This window comes from Macrotis lagotis, chromosome 3, assembly GCF_037893015.1.
Source record: "Macrotis lagotis isolate mMagLag1 chromosome 3, bilby.v1.9.chrom.fasta, whole genome shotgun sequence".
NCBI classification, from domain to species: Eukaryota; Metazoa; Chordata; class Mammalia; order Peramelemorphia; family Peramelidae; genus Macrotis; species Macrotis lagotis.
In genome coordinates, this window is record NC_133660.1 from 296,361,590 (window position 1) to 296,384,078 (window position 22,489).

Consider the following 22,489-nt stretch of genomic DNA (forward strand, 5'->3'; position numbering starts at 1 on the left):
CAGAATCCTACAATATGCTGCTTACAAGAAACTCATTTGAAGCAAAGAGATACTTATAGAGTAAAGGTAAAAGGTTGGAGCAAAATATATTTTGCTTCAGCTGAAGTAAAAAAAGCAGGGTAGCAATCCTTATCTCAGACAAAGCAGCAGCAAAAATAGATAGCATTAAAAGAGATGAGGAAGGAAACTTTATCCTCCTAAAAGGTACCATAGACAATAAAGTCATTTCAATATTGAATATATATGCACCCAGTGGGACAGCACCCAAATTCTTAGAGGAGAAGCTGAAAGAATTACAGGAAGACATAGACAGCAAAACTCTACTAGTGGGAGACCTCAACCTCCTGCTATCAGATCTAGATAAATCAAATCATAAAACAAACAAGAAAGAAATTAGGGAGGTAAATAGATTGTTAGAAAAATTAGATATGGTACACCTATGGAGGCAACTGAATGGGGATAGGAAGGAATATACCTTTTTCTCTGCAGTACATGGAACCTATACAAAAATTGACCATGTACTAGGACATAAAAACCTAATGATCAACTGCAGAAAGGCAGAAATAGTGAATACATCTTTCTTTTTTTTTCGCTATTCCAAATATTTTAATAAGAATTCTCTGCAAGGCATTTAGAACACCAATTTGTGAGGATAACCTCCATTGGAGAGAGAGAATGCAGAACGCAAGTAACCACGGAGGTGAGGAATTTTCTTGATTTTGGGCAGGAGCTGAGAGTCCTCTGCTTTCTGATTAGCCTTGCGCTGCTCTGTAATCTCATATTTCTCTTTCCCTGTGTCAAAAATTCTCTCCTTCTTGGTGTCTGGGTTTACGGAGCCTCTTCTTCTTAAAGTAAGCATCAGTAAGATGATTTGGAATTTTTACACCAGAAAGGTTAACCCTAGTAGAGGTGGCAATGACAAATTTCTGATGGGTCTTTCGTAGAGGAACCCGATTGATGGTCAGAGGTCCAGTCACCAGTAGCAAACCACTAGCCAGCTGCTTCAGGAAAACCACGCGCTTGCCCCTGTGGCGGCCAGTGAGCATGATCAGAGCTGCGCCTGGGGTGATGCTGGAGCGAAGTTTCCTCACATGCTGGCTGAAGGGTTTTTTGCCATGACTTAGGAGTTTTCTGGGCACATCTTCAGTAGGGTAATACCTGGGCATTTTGCAAATCTTTACCACTCGGTTTCCTCCATTTTTATCCCCACCAACTGGCTTTGAGATAGTAGCAGGCACCCTGTCTTTCTTTTTCCTTTCAATCCGCGTTTTTGCTGCAGCATATTTCCGCTTGTACAAGGTTCTGCGGGAATACATTGCAGACCTGGAGTATCTGCAGATCCCTCGGGCCAAGACTGGGTTTCGACTGCAATGCTTTTGAGGTTTTTTCACCACCTTTTCAGCCCCATCTTCCTTTTTGTCCTTCCTTCCCTTTTTTTCCTTTCTGACCTTCTTTTCCTTTTGAGGCTTTAGGGTGTTTTTGTCTGCCATCTTGAGAGAAGGGGAAAAAGCGTGAATACATCTTTCTCAGATCACAATGCAATAAAAGTCACATGCAATACTGGGCCAAGGAGATATAGACTCGGAGCAAATTGTAAAATGAATAACCTCATCTTAAAAAATGAGTGGACCAAAAAACAAATTATAGAAAGAATTAACCATTTTATCCTAGATAATGATAATAATGAAACAACATACCAAAACCTATGAGATTCATTCAAAGCACTCTCAGGGGATATATTATAGCTCTAAATGCTTATATGAATAAATTGGAGAAAGAGGAAATCAATGAGCTTAACATGCAACTAAAAAATTAGAGAAAGAACAAATCAAAAATCCCCAATCAAATACCAAATTAGAAATTTTAAAAATTAAAGGAGAAATTAATAAATTGAAAACAAAAAAACTATTGAATTAATAAATAAAACCAAAAGTTGGTATTATGAAAAAACCAATAAAATTGATAAACCTCTCATCAATTTGATTAAAAAAAAGAAAGAAGAAAACCAAATTGCTAGTATTATAAATGAAAAAGGTGAACTCACCACCAATGAGGAGGAAATTAAAGTAATAATTTGAAATTATTTTGCCCAACTTTATGCCAATAAATTTGCTAATCTAAGTGAAATGGATGAATATTTACAAAAATATAAGTTGCCCAGGTTAAATGAAGAAGAGATTAAATACCTGAACAACCCTATCTCAGAAAAAGAAATAAAAACAAGCCATTACTGAACTCCCTAAAAAAATCCCCAGGGCCTGATGGATTCACAAGTGAATTCTACCAAACATTTAAGGAACAATTGGTTCCAATCCTATACAAACTCTTTGGAAAAATAGGGAAAGATGGAACTCTGCCTAACTCTTTCTATGAAACCAATATGGTACTGTTACCTAAACCAGGAAAAGTTAAAACAGAGAAAGAAAATTATAGACCTATTTCCCTGATGAACATAGATGCAAAAATCCTAAATGAAATCTTAGCTAAACGATTACAAGTTATCACTAGAATAATACATTATGATCAAGTAGGATTTATTCCAGGAATGCAGGATTGGTTCAATATTAGGAAAACTGTTAGTATACTCAATTATATCAACAACAATCCCATCAAAAATCATGATCATATCAATAGATGCTGAGAAAGCTTTTGACAAAATACAGCACCTATTAAAAACACTAGAGAGTGTAGGAATAAATGGACTGCTCCTTAAAATAATTAGCAGTATCTATCTGAAACCATCAACAAGCATCATACTCAATGGGTAGAAGCTAGAGGCATTCCCAATAAGATCAGGGGTGAAACAAGGGTGCCCACTATCACCACTACTATTCAAAATTGCATTAGAAATGTTAGCATCAGCAATTAGAGAAGAAAAAGAAATTAAAGGAATTAGAATTGGGAAGGAAGAGACAAAACTCTCACTATTCGCAGATGACATGATGGTCTACCTAGAGCATCCCAAAAAATCATCTAAAAAACTACTGAAAAAAATTAGCAATTTTAGCAAAGTTGCAGGTTATGAAATAAACCCCCATAAATCCTCAACTTTCCTATATATGACTAGCAAGAAACAGCAGGAAGAGCTAGAAAGAGAAATCCCATTCAAAGTAACCTCATACAGTGTAAAATACTTGGGAGTCTATTTGCCAAGACAGACTCAGAATCTTTTTGAAAACAATTATAAAACACTTCTCACACAAATTAAATTAGATTTAAATAACTGGGCAAATATCAACTGCTCATGGATAGGTAGAGCTAATATAATAAAAATGACAATTCTACCAAAACTAAACTATCTGTTTAGTGCCCTACCAATCAAAATCCTTTAATGAGTTAGAAAAAATTGTAAGTAAATTCATATGGAGAAATAAAAAGTCAAGAATTGCCAGGAGTTTAATGAAAAAAAATGCAAACGACAGTGGCTTAGCACTACCCGATCTAAAATTATATTATAAAGCATCAGTCATCAAAACTTTTTGGTATTGGCTAAGAAATAGAGTGGTGGACCAGTGGAATAGACTAGGTGTAAAAGCAGGAGAGGATTGTAGTAATCTGCTGTTTGATAAACCCAAAGAGTCAGGCCACCAGGATTAAAAACCCCCTCTTTGATAAAAACTGCTGGGATAATAGGAAGTTAGTATGGAAGAAACTTAGATTAGACCAACACCTCACACCCTTTACCAAGATAAGATCCAAATGGTTACAGGACATAGACATAAAAACAATACTATAAGCAAATTAGAAGATCAAGGACTAGTTTACCTGTCAGATCTATGGAAAGGGGAACAGTGTATGACTAAGGAAGAGTTGGAGAACATCACTAAAAACCAATTAGATGATTTTGATTACATTAAATTAAAAAGCTTTTGCACAGATAAAACCAATGTAATCAAGATCAAAAGAAAAGTAGTAAATAGGGAAACAATCTTCACAACTAATGATTCTGACAAAGGACTCATTTCTCAAATATACAGAGAACTGAGTCATATTTTTAAAATAAAAAGCCATTCCCCAATTGACAAATGGTCAAAGGATATGCAAAGGCAATTTACAGATGAGGAGATCAAAGCAATCCATAGCCATATGAAAAAAATGCTCTAAATCATTAATTATTAGAGAAATGCAAATTAAAGCTTCGCTGAGGTACCACCTCATACCTCTCAGATTGGCCAGTATGACCAGGAAGGATAATGATCATTGTTGGAAAGGATGTGGGAAATCTGGGACACTATTACACTGTTGGTGGAGCTGTGAACTCATCCAACCCTTCTGGAGAGCTATTTGGAACTATGCCCAAAGGGCAACAAAAATGTGCATACCCTTTGACCCAGCAATACCACTACTGGGTCTATACCCTGAAAAGATGAGGAAAAAGGGTAAAAACATTACTTGTACAAAAATATTTATAGCAGCCCTGTTTGTGGTGGCAAAGAATTGGAAATCCAGTAAATGTCCTTCAATTGGGGAATGGTTTAACAAACTGTGGTATATGTTTGTCACGGAACATTATTGTTCTATTAGAAACCAGGAGGGACGGGATTTCAGGGAAACCTGGAGGGATTTGCATGAACTGATGCTGAGTGAGATCAGCAGAACCAGAAAAACACTGTACACCCTAACAGCAACATGGGAGTGATGTTCAAGCTTGAAGGACTTGCTCATTCCATCAGCACAACAATTGGGAACAATTTTAGGCTGTCTGCAAAGGAGTGCCATCTGTATCCAGATAAGGAGCTGTGGAGTTTGAACAAAGTACAAGGACTACTCCCTTTAATTGGGGGGAAAAAACCCAGATGTCTTATTGTTTGATCTAGTTACCTCTGAGAATTCTGTTCTCTTTAAAGATATGATTTCTCTCTCATCACACCCAATTTGGATCAAGGTACAACATGGAAATAAAGTAAATACTGATGGAGTGCTATCTGTGGGGTGGGGGTGGGGGGAAGGAAGCAAGATTGGGGAAAATTGTAAAACTCAAATAATATCTTTAATAAAAATTAAAAAAAAAGAATTTAAATCATTATTTAAAAATAATAAATTTATTCTGCTTCACAGGGAAAACCAGGAATACTGGCTAGAAGTCAAGATGGGAAAAGGAGATCAAAATATGTATATACTTAATAAGAGATATCAAAAAGGAGATTGGCAGTTTAGTAGGTAGTATAGATCTCATGTACATGTTGTTTTCTTAAATAAATTGTAAGTCTTTCAAAGGCAAGAACTGTCTGTTTTTGTTTATCTGTATAAATCTAATGTCTAATACAGTATGTCTTACAATTTTGTAAATACTTCTTAATCGAAGAAAACTTTTTCCCAAAGTTAGAATATACACTAGCCTAGTATTTAATGAAATAGATTTGTTTTCTGGAGTTATTTTGTATTAAATCCTCTAATACAACACTTCAATTTAAATGATCCAGTAAACTAAAACTTATAGATGGTTGAGAATAACATCCTTTGGCTTCCTATTAGGTGACATATTATTCTCTAAGTGGAAAACCCTTTACATTGGTCATTAACCAAAATGTTTACATCGATTTTTTAAGGAGTCTTTTCAAAGCACCTTTCACCTCTTTATTCCTCAAGCTGTACACCAAAGGATTGAGCATGGGGATAACCAGATTATAAAACACAGAGGCTATCTTGTCTGTCTCAAAGGAATGGTTGGATTGGGGTTGCAGATACATGAAGAGAAGAGTCCCATAGAACACCACCACCACTATGAGGTGAGAACCACAGGTGGAGAAGGCTTTGTGCCTCCCCTCAGAAGAGTTCATCCTGAGAATGGCCACAAGGATGAACATGTAGGAGACAAGGATAATCAAGAGGGAAGAAACTAAATTAAATGCAGAAAAGTACATAATGATTAGCTGGGTTTTACTTGTGTCTGAGCATGCAATGAACAATAGAGGTACACTATCACAATAGGACTTTATTTTAAATATATGCTATTTCTTCAGATGATTGCTACTTGAATAGAATTGATATCAAAGATCCCTGATGATAATGATGATGATGATGATATTTCTTTTTCATTCTCAAAGAAGACCATCACAGCAGGGAGGTGATGCCATGACAAGCACATAAATGGGATTTTATTGAGGGGAGCTGTGCTAAGTCACCAGCCTCACTTTCTCCCCCTGAACCATTAGAGTCTAGTGGCCTGATAGGAATCAGGATGACTGGAAATGGCCATGAATTCAAGGCACTCAGCGCTATGTGACTTGCCCAAGGTCACACAGCTAGTGAGTGCCAAGGGTCTGAGGCTGGATTTGAATTACTATCCACCTGACTCCAAGACTAGTGCTCTATCCACTGCACCACCTAGTTTGCCCATCCCTTCCAACCACACATTAGAAAAAGTCATGATTTGACGCACATATATACACATATACACATACATATACACACATATATACATAGATATTTACATAGATATATACAGTAATATACATACTTCCATTTATCAGTTTTATCTGGAGGTAGATAATATCATATTTCAATTTATAAGAATCACCAGGATTTGATTAATTATTACTGATCAGTGTCCCTTGGGAAAATCTATTTGATACACCAGACTGAGGAAAACTTCTTTGATAACAATTACCATATCAAGAAACTATATCTGAAAGTTTTTCTATGATGATTTTATGACATTGCAATTTGAGTTTAGCCCCTAAATTTTCTGATTCATCCTCAAAGTGAATATAGTGTTTTCAAAACTCAGATGCTTAGATTTCAAATTTTTGACACCTACTGCAATGAGTAGATCACAAAGAATAAAGCTACCTGCTTATCTGTAAGAAGGAATCTTCTGTGGCTTGTTCATATTATCTGCATAAGGAGTGAGACTTTATGGTTTTCTCAGTTCCCATGGAACTGTATCACTGAAGCACTGGAGAAGTTCAATGAGTTTCATAAGATCATATTATGGAAATTGCCCAGTTGATAATAAGTGACAATAAATGACAATGACAAAACAATACTGCTTACTTAATTTCAAGAAGCATTTATTAAATAATTTCCCTGTTTCAGGTTTCCATGTGTGACTTTATCAAGTTCAAGGATATTTCACAGATTTTTAAGAGTTCTGTAACCACAGACTAAGTCATTTTAACCATCTTTATACTAAAACCAGGTAGATGAAAAATAAATAGTGTCCCAAATATAGCATAAAGTTGGAAGAGTGAGACAGTTTGCCTTTGTGAATACATCTCTAGGACTGAATGGTACAAATGGAATTAGTGATGGACACCAAAATCAATCAACTGGAGGCAACCAAGTGGAATGCCTTTAGAGAATTAGAATATTGTTAGAAGGAGTTCAGAGGTGCAGTTCCAAGACCATTGACTGTACAATTAGGAAGAACTGATTTCTATTCTACTCTGATACAATACCTCTTTGACATTATCAAATAAATCAATCCCATTTTGTCTTTTTTTTTCTTCTAGTAAATTAAGGCTATTAATAGCATCAATATCCCAGTATTGTTGTGAAGAGGAAATAAAATTTTTGTTAGGTAGTTAAGTGGTTCAATGATACATCTTGGGACAGGCATCACAAAGAGTTGATTTCAAAAGTTGTCTCAGATATGTAGGTACAGTCTGAACCTTTACGTATATTTTATTTTCAGTCTGCCTCAGTTACTCAAACTGTCAAAGAGAGATAACATTCCATAGGGAATTGTTTTGAGAGCAAAAAAGATATTACCTATAAAATGTTTAGCACAGAGGTTTGTTTATATTAGATAGCAAATAAATATATGACTCCATTTTTTTCCTGAAAGAGAATCATTTTTTTTCAAAATTTTAAGCAACCATTTTGTTTTTGTTCAGTATTTTTCTCTTTCTAGCCCCTCTCTTCCCTCAACAACTGAAAAAGAAAGCAGTAGTATCCATTATGGTTGTGTAGATATGCAAAACATATTTCCATATTAGTTACCTTAGAATATATATTTATAGTGATAGAAAAATTGAAGAGCATATTCTTCAATGTTCTTCCAATTTTCATCAGTTCTCTCTGGAGAGATAGAGCTTCTTTAAACATGAGGTCCTTTGAATTGTCATAAACCATATTACTGATCAGCATACCTGTCTCACATTTTATTGTCATTGAGATGTTATTGTTACCACATACAATGTTTTCCTAGTTATGCTCACTTTAGTTTTCATGAGTTCATCTACATTTTCAACAACATTTTATGATTCATTAAGTAAACTCAGTTTTACAGTTCTTTTGGCAAAATGATTTCTTGGTTCTTTTTGTGTGTTTTTTTTTCTTTTTTAAAATAAGACTCTGTCAGGACATAGACCATGCTTTAGAAGACAGAGAGTTCTCCTATTGATCTTTGCTTTTTTTTCCAGTGGGGACATAGTGTAGGACATAATTCCTTCAGTGTAGATGCAGCTGTCAATAGATTATTGTTTTCTGTGTTTAGCACATTTTTCTCTTTGGAGAGATTAGTGAGCCAGCCAGTATTAAGAAAAACAAAGAAAGAAACAAAGGAAAAACCTCTTGGTCATTTTGGATGCCAAGAATATTGAATAAAACAATGGTAATAAATTTAATGCAATGTTTTATTGACAAATGAATAGGTTGCCTGGGAGAGGGGAAAAGAGAAAAGGAACCTTTAATACAATTCAAAAATGCACATTAACAAAAGAATAAAATTTAAGCAAAGATGGTGTCAGAGAACAGAGAGACATGAGTTAGTTTAAACTTTGAAAGTCTTCTTCTGCGAGAAGAGTTATTAGTCGTGGAAGGGATGATATGTTCCGAAATGCTTCTCTGAATGTCGAAAACTTAATCCTTTATTTTGGTATCTACTTTCAACTGAGGATATGTTAAGATGTAGAGAATTTAGTGGATTTTTTTAATACATAGCTTTAGGAAGGGAAGAGAAAATGCCAGTTGATGAAGTTTTATTTTGGGGCATACCTTTATAATTGCCTTGAATTATTATCCTGATAATTTCCCTAGATTCTATAAACCAAAGGATCCATTGAGGGAAAAATCAGGATGTTCTCAAGATCAGCAGACATAATATTATTCAATGTCATTCCAAGTTGTTCTCCAGAATGTTGGACAATTTCATAATAACACAAAGAGTAGTCCTCAACTTCAGCAACATTTGTCATTTTCCTCTTTTATATATGTATGTATGTATATTATTCATTTATATGAGTTATTAGTTATGAATTGTTTCAACTTTCATTTCTGTATTATTAATAATATAACACTTCCCCCTGTATCTATTGATAGTTTTAGTTTTCTTCATCAGAGAACTGTCTATAAATAATTGTTGACTATTAATCAATTGGTGGAAAATCTCTTCTTTTTGGAAATTTTATTTAATTAACCATGTATTTGAGAATTTAGGTTTTTATCAGATATGATTGACATGAATTTTTAAAACAATTTTTTCCTTAAGAATATTGCTTTTTTGTCAGCATTATACATGTGTTTATTGCTTTCCTTAGACCACAAGTATTTCCAATACATATTCCAAGATCAAATACATAGAAGTTACTTTATAAGAGGCAATTAAATAATATGAATAGTTTATCAAGAAGGAAAGTGGATATATATATATATATACATATATACATATACATATACATATACATATACATATACATATATATATATATATATATATATATAATTTAGAACCAAAATAAAGGAGACTAAAAAAGGAGAGATGTGAACAGCCAGAATAGAATAGAATCTCCTCTAGACATTAGGATCATTTTATATATTGATATCTTCTTTTTTTCTTAAGGACAAAGATTAGAAAACAAGATTCATTATGTTTTCTTTTATTTCAAGAGAAAAATAATCAATTTTCAAATTTCAAATTTCATTTGAGTTTTTCTGCTTTGCTAAAGATAAAATTATTTCCAGGAAAAAGTTGTTTTTGTATAAATTGAAGTGACATTTCCATGGATCGTGATAAAATGCATGACAGTAACAGTAATTTGAAGTTAAGATTTATAGAATGGAAATCATTGAGTTTTAATAATGTTATTTTAAGTACCATGTACTGAAGGAAAAAAAAAATATGTTCCTTTCTATCCTCATTCAATTTCCTACACAGGTCTATCTTATCTTGGTTTTCTAAATATCTATTTACCTCCTTAACTTCTTTCTTCCTTATTTTACAGTTAGATTTATCTAAATCTGAGAGTGGGAAGTTGATGTCTCCCAACAGTAGAATTTTGCTGTCTATGTCTTCCTGTAACTCCTTCAACTTCTCCTCTTGAGTATCTGGATCCTTTACTAATTGGTGCATACATATTTAGAATTGAAATTACTTTATTGTCTATGCTACCTTTTAGGAGGATATAGTTTCCTTCCTAATCTCTTTTACTAATATCTATTTTTGCAGCTGAGTTGTCTGATAAGAATTGCTACACCTGATTTTTTCACTTCAGCTGAAGCAACATGTATTTTGCTCCACCCTTTTCCCTTTACTCTTTATGTATCTATCAACTTCAAAGAAGTTTCTTGTAAGCAGCATATTGTAGGATTCTGGTTTTTAATCCACTCTGCTATCTGCTTACATTTGAAGGGAGAATTCATCTCATTCACATTTAAACATGATTACTGATGCTTTATTGCCTTCCATCCTATCTTCCCTATATAATTTTTCCTTTTTTCTCTTTATCCATATTCCCCAGTATTTTGTTTCTGAATAACACCACCTTCCATGTGTTTGCCCTCCGACATTCAACTTCACTCCCTTTTTTTCTTCTTTCCTTTTTGCCCTTTCTTCCTTCCATTCCTTCTGTTAGTTCCCCCTTTTCCGTCCCCCTCCCTTTTGCCCTTTTAATACTTGAAAGGTAAGTTTAATACTTGAAAGTTATGTTAACTTTATGCCAAATCTGATGAAAGCAGGATTCAGGTATATCTCACCACCTCCCTTCTCCCCCTCTATTGCAATAGGTCCTTTGTACCTTTCAATGTAATATTTACCACATTTTTATCCCCTCCATTCTCCTATCTCTTTAAAGGAGGTATTACTTTTAAATCATTCTATCTGTGTGACAGAAAAGTCATGCATGTCCAACACTTCTAGCTAAGTATATTCTCTGTAATAGAGTTACAATTCTTGAGAGTCATTAGAGTTTTTCTCCCAGCAAGGATATATTCAGTTTCATCTTATTTGATAGCTGTTTGGTTTTCCTTTATACTTTCTTTTTTTACCTTTTCATGTGTGTCTTGGGTCTCCAGTTTGAAGTCAAGAGTTCCTGTTAAACTCTGGTCTTTTTATCAGCAAAAGTTGGGAGTCTCCTTTTCATTAAGTTTTCCCCTGGGAGAGAAGGCTTAGTTTTGCTGGTTAGTAAATTCTTGGCTACATTCCAAGTTCATTTCCTTTTTGGAATATAGCTTTCCATACCCTCCAAGCCCTTAATTTTGATGCAGCCAGGTCCTGTGTAATCCTTACTGTGTCTCCTTGGTGTCACCATTGTTTCTTTCTAGCTGCTTTCAGAATTTTCTCTTTTTATCTGATAGTTTGGGAATTTGGTCACAATAGTCCTTGGCATTTTCATTTTGAGATCCCTTTCTGGAGGGGATAGATATATTCTTGCAATAATTATTTTGCTCACTGGTTCCATGATGTCAGAACAATATTCCATCACTAAATCCTGTAATATTGAGTGCAGGCTTTTTTCTCTTCAAAATTTTCAGGAATCATAATGATTCTTTGGTTGTCTCTTCTTGATCTACTCTTGAGGTCAGTTGTTTTGCTGCTGTGATATTTACATTTACTTCTGTTTTTTTTTATTGGGGGGGGTTGTTTAAAAGATTCTTTTTTATCTCATGAGTCATTAGTTTCCACAGATTCCATTCCCTTTCAGAGAAGAATTTTCTTCATATACCTTTTTAAACTCCTTTAATAATTGATCAATTGTATTTATGAAAGAGTTTTTCATTTGGCCAATTGAGATTTTTGAGAGAATTATTTTCTTTTTTCCATTTGTCCAGTTGTATTTTCATAGGGTTAGTTTTCTTGTTGCAAGGTGTTGCACTCTCTGCCAAATTTTCCATTGGATTTTTAAACTCCTTCCTGATTTCTTCAAAGAAGTTTTTCTGGGCTGTACACTAAATCATAGTCTCTTCAGAGGTTCCAAACCTCTTTGAGTTAGGGTCATTATTTTCCAGGTAATTTTTTATGGACCTACCTTTCTGCTTGTCTTTCTTCACTTTTCCTGAGATCTTGGGTTGGTGGGGAGCTGGTTCGCAGAAATTTGGTGTTGAGACCCCTAGAGGAAAGTGAAAATATGAAGTCTGAGGTCCTCCAGACCAGAGCAGCCAGGCAGATCCATGTCTGCAACTACACAAATTGGAATTCTCCCGTCAGCCCTGCTGGAAAGTCACAGACCATCAGTCCCACAACCAAAGTTCAGCTCCCCACTTGGCTCTTGGACTGCAGCCCCCACAGTCAATGCCTCTGTGGCTGACCTTTGTTTAGTCCAGCTCTCATTCCTCCTGGCAGGGTGACTTCTTTCCTCCCTGGCTCACCCACGATCCCCAAAGACAAATCTTGAGGTAGATGTTATTCTCCAAGAATCTTTTTCTGGATTTTGTGGATCTAATTTCTGTGAAGAACTTTGCTTCATATATATGAGGGAAGATCAGGAGACCCTACACCACAGTATCTGACTTCTTTCTACCATCTTGGCCAGAATCTTCTCCTGCCTCTTGGTCTACATAGAATGATATATATATATATATATATATATATATATATATATATATATATATTTTAAGTAATAGTGAATGACTGTGATAAATTCAACCCTCAGAAACATGATCATTTATGTCCACTGCCCTTTTTCCAACCCACTGCACTCTTGCTTATATTGTAAAACCAAAGACCCTGCTGCTCACCACCTTCAATTTCAAGCTATTCATAAAGATACAGATGGGGGAGGGGGGAATCTACTATGGAATGAATCCAATATTCTCCTAGTCACTACCTGATTGATCACTGCTTCCTCTTAAATGACATGTGCCTCTAAAAATCAGAACAATGCGGTTTTAAAAAAAGAAATCAAGAAAAGAAACAGAAAATGAAAACCATGTTTGAATTTTTTAATGCTACCAATTTTGCTCTACATTCCATATTAGGTAATGAATATTTTGCTTTTTATAGATAAACTTTTATCATATTAAATTCTCCAATATATATTTACCAATGAACTATGATGTGAGATTATAACTTTTCTTCAAGGACATGTTTTTAATTTTCTTCTTGAAAAACATAGTATTTTGTCACAGATACACGAATGAGACCTAAATATGGCACCATATTGATATTTTTAGACACCGAACAGAGATAATTGATTATCATCTCTGTTCAGTCACTCATCCATTGACTGATAAGGCCTTTCTAGTTCTCAATACAATTCTCTGCAGAAATGGTATTCCATTATCACAGAGTGAACAATCCCAAGGGAATCTCAGATTTTGGTCCTGCACAATTCATAGGATTTTGTTTACAGAATTCCTTTATAATGACATATCATCATAATGAATGGAGGAACCCCACTACCACCTTTGTACATTATCCTAGTCATTGCATCTCCTTAAGCCATAATAATTGATCTTCTCACAATTCCAATAGTTCAGATGATAAGTTGGGACCCATTTCAACATAGAACATTCATGAACTCTGATTTTAAACTATCATTTATTGATATATTTTTATCCTCCTTTTGTACTGCACAAGGCTCTGAGAGTTATTGACCATGATTGAGACTATGAAGACATAAGGCAATCATCTATGAAGAACCTGGGTAGCCTCTACAAAGAAGCTCCAAAATTTTAATTTTACGGAGTCATGTCAGAAGAGAATCTTCAGTCCACACATACCTTACAAGTTCCATTAATCTGGAATTACAATTTCATTTTATACCTCTGTTATTGCTCATAAGAACTAACCAAGGAAAGGCAGAAAAAGAAAATAAACATATTGTAGATAAGATTTCAAAAACTACTTTTCACTGAATATTTTTTCAGTATATAGGAAAGTCTATTTGGTTTAAACATTGAAAATGAAGTATTAGCAAGCTCCAGTGTTATATACCATGGACATGGTAGAGTCTTTCTTTTAAGATATAACCAAACCAGGGAAAGACTTCATGATTGGATTATGGGAATGGATCAATAAGAAGCACAGTTCATTGAGGAGCAGAATAATCCTTTCCGGCTCTTTAGTAATGGAAGCAATGGAAGCACGACTCTAATATTGAGAGCATGGTTTGATCCAGGAAGTCCTTTTATAGATCTCAAGAATTATTGTTTTGATATGGTACATACACAACTGACAAGATTCAAGTTGAATGCTTGAAATCATCTTTGAAGGGATGTTACTCTGGAGAATGGAGTAGCAGTTCTCTTCACAATGAGCACCTATAGATAATCACCTCTTCAAAATTAATAGAAAACCAGAAGAATCATCAAAGTTGAAGCAAACCCTTAGAATCAGTCATGTTTCTAGTTTATCACTCCTCAATATCATCCCAAGAAAAAGTCCCTTGAAGATATGTTCTGGCTTTTTCTTAATTTTGTTCTCTAGCCACAGCCATTGAGTCAGAGATGAAATTTATACACTACCAAGTTTTAATAATATGGTTCAACATAAGAGAAATGAAAATGACATGAAAAACATCCATTTTTATGTGCTTTATGTTAAAAAGTTCAGACCATTTCTATTTGACTTATATGTGAAAATCTATTTTGGTATTTGCTTCATCTACTGAGTTGTGAACAACTGGAGAGTAACATACATCTTCCTCTTCTTTGGTGTTCCAAACACATAGCACCTTTTTTTGTATAGAGCAAATGTTTAAGGATTTAGCAATTCTTCTAAATTGATATGTTTTACAGAAACTGGTCTTTCCCTTTTTTCAGTATACTTTGGATCTAGTAACTCTGACATCATTCAAAGCCTCACCCCATCTTACTTTTCCAAGCTTTTTTTTTTTTTGCAAGACTATGGGCTTAAGTGTCTTCCCCAAGGCCACACAGCTAGGTACATATTAAGTGTTGAGGTCGGATTTGAACTCAGGTACTCCTGATCCCAGAGCTGATGCTCTACCACTGCGCCACCTGGCCACCCCTTTCCAAGCTTTTTAAACTACATCTCTTGCCACTCTTCAACCCCATGATATATGTTTCTCAAATAAAGCATTCCATATCTCTGTATATTCTCTTTCAAATCCCCCTATGTACCTCTTACCTCTCTAGTTACCTCTTTGGATTAAAATTCTGAATTTAACAACATGTTTATTTTTGGAAAGACTTTAAAAATGAGAGCTATACCCAAAGATAAAATAAAGGCTTGGAGAAGAGTCTGTTATGTAAAACAGCGGTAAAAGACAAAATTGAATCTAAAATATAATTAAAAGTCAAAAATAGGGAAACTATACTGTGTCAGCAATATTATGCAATATGTTTTTACATAATTAAAATAATTTTTGTGTATAAATTCATGCGAATATGTCTGCCAAAACAGACACAGGAACCATAGGAACATGAATATATAATGCTTTTTTATACAAAGTCATATCTAAATAATTGAATTCATGTTCATTTTTCATAAATAGATGAATTAATATAAAAATTATGATTTTACCTATCAAATCTATTGATTCGATTTCATCAGAGTTAACTTACTGAAATTATCTTTCTGAGTTGGAAAAAATAATAACATAGTTCATTTGGAAGAACAAAACATCAGAAATTTCAAATAAATCAGAGGGAAAAGTTATAAAAGAGAGAGAATCTGTCATGTCAAAGCTTTAAAGGGAGTATTGTTGAAATATAATTTCTAGGATTTTAAATTGTAATTTCCTGATATACATAAATCTAATGTAGCGAGGAAAGAAGGAATACAGAAAATTTTGGTAAAACTCTTTTGAGGACAATCTCTCAGACAGGATGTGATTGAACTGGAATGCTGCTGCAGTTTAGGAAACAATGCACTAGTCGTATAGAAAAAAAAAACATACAAATCCTTATGAAGGAAGATGTTATCTACCTTTAAGAAAAGTCAAGTGTAAATATGCATAGCACAATCTTACACATAATTACATGAGTGCATATTGGATGTGTGTTTTTTTCTAGATACAGATGTATGTAAGTATGTGTGCATACGTGCATATAAGAAGGTCTCTATGTGCATTTGCAAATATAAATATTAATTCTAGGCTTCTTTAATGCAGAGAGTGTGGTGAAAGGGGAGAGAAAATAAAGTAAAACATAGCAGGAAACAAAGAAAATTTACAAGGAAGCAAAGAAAACCAGGGTAGCCTTGAAAACAATGTGAAGGATTTATTATATTATGAAATGAAAATTCATTGTAATATATTGACTCCACTTTTATGTTCTCCTGTGTATATGACAATGTCTTTTTTTCACTTCTTTATTTAATTTTAAAATAAATTAAAAAAAACAAGACATGAGTACTAGTTGAAGATTTGATGTTGTTAGAAAAAGCATATGTTCAGGGAGTCATAGAATTTTAATTGATATAGCACTTACTTTTGTCATGAAATTCCCAAATGTCAGAGATGAGTTGGAGTCAATGATGATAGAGTCATTTCCCAAATTTTCACAAGTCATAATAGATTTTTATTTTAAGGCCATGTTCTTTAATTGCACAGAATGACCAAAATGTCTAATTTATAATAAGCTTTAGAAAATTAAATCTATCCTGAGATTTTGGGGCACTCTGTATAACACTGTGTTCTTTCCATTAGAGTACAAAAAAGAAAATAAGAATCTGGGATTGAGGAATGAGGAAATAATGGAAGTTTTCTTCAAGAATTAGGAAAAAAAATATTATAAAGAAGATGGAATCAACTATTTCTGTTTCACAGAGAAGACCAGGAAAAATGATTGGAAATCCTAGAGGGGAAATTTGACATTGAAATAAGATTAAATTTCTTAATAATAAGAGGTATTCAAAAGAAGATTGGCTTCTCTGTTGGAAAGTAGGGCTGTCATGTATATCTTGTTCCTTTAATAAAATGTAACTTTACTAAAGGAAAGAGTATATATATATATGTATATATATATATATATATATATATATATATATATATATATATTTTGTCTAACCTAATGTCTAAATTAAATAAGTCACCAGGATTTCCTATACTAATTGATTTTCTTAGTTAAAGAATTTTAAAATAAAGTTGCACTGCTTAGAATTACTGTATAGAATGAAACATTGTTTTATGGAAGTATTTTTGTTAAACTTCATATAGGTTCCTTTAATGAAATGATACTCTAAAACATAACCAATGTCTAAGCAACCATTAAAAAAATTAACAGCTAATGAAATGTTATCTTCTGACTGCATAATAAGAGAAATGTGATTTTTTTCTCTCAAAGATGAGACAGGATTTAGGGTGAAGTTGAAAGAAATTTTGCATATATTTAATTAATCCAGAAGAAATATACAATACCTTGGGCATTACATTAATGTTCATATTATGTCTTAAGCATTCTTCTCAAAGCACCTTTCACAGCTTTGTTCCTCAAACTGTAGATCAAAGGATTGAGCATGGGAATGACCAGAGTGTAAAACACAGAGGCTGTTTTGTCTGTGTCAAAGGAATGATTCGATTGAGGTTGCATGTACATGAAGACAAGTGTTGCATAGAAGATCATAACTCCGAAGAAGTGAGAGCCACAGGTGGAGAAGGCTTTGTGCCTGCCCTCGGAAGACTTCATTCTGAGAATAGTCACAAGAATGAACATGTAGGAGATAAAGATGATCAAGAGTGATGAAACTAATTCAAATGCAGCAGAGACCATAATAATTAGATCAATATTTCTTGTGTCTGAGCATGTAATGGACAATAAGGGAAGAACATCACAATAGAAGTGTCTTAGTACATTTGATTTGCAGAAAGATGATTTAAAAGTCATTATTGTTACTAGAAGGGATACTATGGTGCTATAGAGGTATGAGATAAACACCAAAAGCCAACATACCATTTCTGACATGATGACTGTATATAGGAGAGGTTTACATATGGCCATGTAACGGTCATAGGCCATGACAGACAGAATAAAAATTTCACTTGTGATAAATATGCCAAAGAAAACTTGCTGTGTGGCACAACCAACATAGGAAATAATGTTTTTCTCCTCTATGAAATTTACCAACATTTTTGGTCCAATAGCTGTGGAATAGCCAAGATCAACAAATGCCAGATGCCTGAGAAAAAAGTACATGGGGGTTTTAAGGTGGGAATCAATACTGATTAGGATGATCAGTCCCAGGTTCCCCAGGGCTATGACCATGTAGTTAAGGAAAAACACAACAAAGAGGGCGTCCTGAAGCTCAGGGCGGTTTGTGATGCCCATGAGAATGAATTCAGTCACCTGACTCCCTGTTGTTTTATTCATTTTGATCATTTCTTCCATCCCAGGAACATTATCTGAAAAGGAAAAAAAATGAGCCTGCTCTGAGTACTTCTTGAATAGAAAACCAGACAGCTGATCATTGGAATGTTTTAGATAAATATAAACAGGAATGCTCCCATTTAATTACATTGTAATTTTATCCATTTAGGTGTCATATGGTGAATTTTCATGGATTGAAATTATATTATATTATATTATATTATATTGTATCATTTAATATACTACCACATTATAAAATATATTGATAATTCTTTCATAAAGCAGATCATTAATGTAGTTTTATCGTACAAAACAGTAAATTATAGAACTATGTTTCTTCCAAGTTACGGGATAGGAAAATATTATTGATATTTTTGCACATATTCTATTAAGCAATGGGTCAAAAGACTATTGAGATATTAAAGTGGGATGGGACAGAAAAAAATCACCTCATGGAGGAAGTGTGGTGAGCTGATTACCAAATTTGCCTTGAAACTAAGTCCAGGGGCAGCTAGGTAGTGTAGTGAATGGAGCACCGGCCCTGGAGTCAGGAATACCTGTGTTCAAATCCTGCCTCATACACTCAATAATTACCTAGCTGTGTGGCCTTGGGCAAGCCACTTAACCCCATTGCCTTGAAAATAATGAAAAAAAAATAAACTAATTACACATGGAATTAATAATATGTCTAACATGTTTCCAAATAATCTCGGCTAGTCCTGTAATTTACTGATTTGGGGGTCATTGGCTATGAACTGTCAGCTACAAAATAAATGGCCAATCCTGAGCGATTGAATTTTCTTTTTAGGAAGGTATCATTTTAAAGGTCCAAGATCTACAGCAGACTCTCCCTTAAGTAGTCATTAACTGGATAATCTCCAGGGAAACCCCCGAACTATCTACTCCCTCTCTCCCCTTTCTTTGCCTTATCAGAGAGAACATACTTTCCCATCTGGATTATGAAGGTGAACCAGGATAGCAATTTTGGCATTTTTATGTATTTTATTCAAAGTGGCCTAAATTTTTTTATTTAATGTTTTTTGTTGCTCGTATGATGTCCAGTTCCAAAGCACTAGCCTTGATTAAAATCAATTTGATTTCTTTGTCGAAAAATTTCGCTGATAACTGTCTATTAGGAACTTTAGGAACTGTCATTTTATGGCTTTCATAGAATGATTTCACAATATTTCAATTTGATTAAATTCAAGCAAAAATAACAGGTTTCTCCTATTCACTCCCATACTAGGTATAGTAATTGACTTTTTAATTGATGTATTTGGCCTTCATATTTCGACACCTACTACACTGGAAGCTCACACACAAAGAATAATGTTACCTACTTATTGGGAGTGTAGAATGTTCTGTAGCTTGTTCATGTCACCTGTACTGCCAGTTGCTACAGTCAAATATCATGGTTTTCTCTGTGCCCATGAGGCCATGTCCCTGAAGCAATGGAGATGTTTAATTAATTTTACATGAACATATCACAGACATTGCACAGAAAATAATGAGAGAGCATTTACTGATCTAATTCCATGAAGCATTAGTTAAGTTCCAAATTTCTATTTGGGGATAATAAGTTGTGGTTGCATCATACTTAGGAAAAATTGCAAAGTCTTATTCAAGAAGAGTAACACCACACACACACACACACACACAAAGACACACAGAAACACAGACACATATTAAAAACCTACTAGATGAAGAAACTATTCAAAACATAACAAACTTGTATGGGTACCATAGAGCCCGTTATTTTGGAGGCATTTCTAGCTCAGATGGATGTGAATGGACTTAGCGCTAGCAAGCAAAAAACCTGAAGCAGATAGGCTGGATTGTCTTTTGAAAATTACAAGTTTTGGGGGTGGCTAGGTGGCATAGTGGATAGAGCACTGGCCCCTGAGTCAGGAGTAGCTGAGTTCAAATCTGACCTCGGACTCTTAATAATTACCTAGCTGTGTGACATTGGACAAGCCACTCAACCCCATTTGCCTTGTTAAAACCTAAAAAATTTACGAGTTTTGTTTGTTTTTTTGTTTTGTTTTATATTTAGAAGGAGCCAAGTGGTGTTGGGGGCTAAAGAAATGGGCTTGAAGCTAGGGAAAAAAATACATTTCTAATTTTTTCTCATACTCTCAATCTTTGAATTTTATTGACATAATATAACAACTTTCTGTTTATGTTTCTTTCCACCATTTTTGAAAGGATCAAAAGACTTTTTAACAGGTAGTTAAGTGGTCAAATGAATTTGTATCTGAGTTTGGAATTAGAAACAGCTGAATTCAAAAGTTATCTCAGACCTTTAAGATCATTTACCTTGTCATGTAACTTTTTCTTTGTTTTCCTGTTTCTTAAATCTTTAAAGGGAGTTGTTAGCGCTTCTGAGACATATTGCTTTGAGGATCAAATGAGATATTTGAATTGTGGGTAGCACAGAGGAGGGCATATAATAGACATTTGATAAATTCTCATATCTTTTCTTTATTTTTTATCTTTTTTATATCTTTTCTTTCTTAATGACTATGTTTTCTGACAGTGACCCATATAATTATTTTTATGTATTTTGAATGATTTTTGAAATATTTTTCACTTACATACAAAGATAATTTTCAACATAAGTCTTTTTTATAAGCTTTGGAAGGTTGCACATTGTTTTTAACTCTCTCCCTTCCATCCCTTTTCCCCAAGTTAGTGAGCAATTGGATTTGGTTATATATGTTCAATCATATTTAAAATATTTTCATATTGTGAATGAAGAAACAGAACTAAAAGAGAGAAAAAAGAGTTTAAAAAAACCCCATAAAACAAGACTTAAAACAAGAAAATAGTATGCTTTGCCTGCATTACGACTCCATAAATTTTTCTCTGTATGTGAATGGTATTTTCCATAACTTCTTTTAGAATTGTCCTTGGTCAATGAACTCCTGAGGAGAGCTAACTTCATCATAGTTGACCATCACACTATTTTGCTCTTAACTATACAACGATTTTCTGGTTCTGCATTAATTCATATACATCTCTCCAGACTATTCTGAAGTCCTCCTGTTCATGATTTCTTTCATAGTGCTCCATCACATTCATATAACCTAATTTTTCTGGCCGTTCCCTAAATGATGATCATCCCTTCATTTCTTATTCTTTGTCACCACCAAAAAACCTGCTATAAATATTTTTGATCATATCGTCCTTTCTCCATTTTTATGATCTCTTTGGAAAATGGGCATATTAGTTATAGCTGGATTAAAGGGTATGTATAAATTCATTGCCATTTGGCAATAGTTCCAAATTATTTTCCAGGATATTTAGGTCAGTCCACATCTCCACCAACAATGAATTAACATTTCAGTTTTCTCACATCCCTTGTAACGTTGATTATTTTCCATTTTTGCCACTTTGATCAATCTGAGAAGTGTGATGTAGTCCTTCAGAGTTTTTTAATTTACATTTCTCTAATCAATAATGATTCAGAGCACTTCTTTCATATTACTTAAACTGCTCTAATTTAGTCATCTGAAAACTCTGTTCATATCCTTTCATCATTTTACAATTGAGGAATGACTTGTATTCTTATAAATTTGATTCAGAATTCTATGTAGTTTAGAAATAAATCTTTTATCAGCAACAGTAGCTGGGAAAATCAGTTCTGTGTTTTTTAAACCTTCCTCCTAATCTCTTTGGAAAAAAGGCCTAATGGTGATATTGCTGGATTAAAGGTTATGCATATTTTAATGCCCTTTGGGCATAGTTCCAAATTTTTCCCAAGAATGGTTGAGTTATTTTACAAGTCCGCAATCAATGCACTAACGTTATACTTTAACCCCGTCTACTGCAACATGGATCATTTATATTTTGTCATATTGATCAATCAGAGTTGGTATTTGGGATATGTTATAATTTACATTTCTTTAATCAATGATTTAGAGCATTTTTCATATGCCTATAGCTAGTTTTAATTTCTTCATCTGAGAACTGCCTATTCATATTCTTTGACCACTCAGAAATACTACTCAAAGTTGTTTCAGAACTTACTACACTCCTTTTAAACTTGATTGCATTGTTC

General features: G+C 33.9%; 1 protein-coding gene and 1 pseudogene across 3 annotated transcripts; both read right to left on the reverse strand.

The window, feature by feature from the left end:
* Nucleotides 1-631: 631 nt before the first annotated feature.
* On the reverse strand, nucleotides 632-1,493 carry LOC141516827 (large ribosomal subunit protein eL6-like; annotated as a pseudogene).
* An 874-nt stretch (nucleotides 1,494-2,367) lies between these two features.
* Nucleotides 2,368-18,450, reverse strand: LOC141516828 (olfactory receptor 8K3-like). Of its 3 annotated transcripts, none has more exons than XM_074227794.1 (2): nucleotides 17,524-18,450; nucleotides 2,368-2,400 (listed from the first exon to the last, which is right to left on the reverse strand). In XM_074227794.1, exons 1-2 carry the CDS (start codon nucleotides 18,448-18,450, stop codon nucleotides 2,368-2,370), a joined length of 960 nt encoding a protein of 319 aa, XP_074083895.1. The 3 variants fall into 3 exon arrangements, with proteins under 3 accessions (XP_074083895.1, XP_074083896.1, XP_074083897.1); XM_074227795.1 differs by lacking the exon at nucleotides 2,368-2,400 and adding an exon at nucleotides 7,812-7,858 and having other exon boundaries at nucleotides 17,538-18,441; XM_074227796.1 differs by lacking the exon at nucleotides 2,368-2,400 and having other exon boundaries at nucleotides 17,509-18,450.
* Nucleotides 18,451-22,489: the final 4,039 nt, after the last annotated feature.

Coding starts and splice junctions, on each gene's coding strand:
- LOC141516828 (XM_074227794.1), bottom strand. CDS start 18,450: ATGGAAGAAATGATCAAAATGAATAAAACAACAGGGAGTCAGGTGACT. Junction 2,401..17,523: donor TGAAAGGTGCTTTGAGAAGA/ATGCTTAAGACA, acceptor TTAACTTTTCCT/GGTTTAGGTAACAGTACCAT.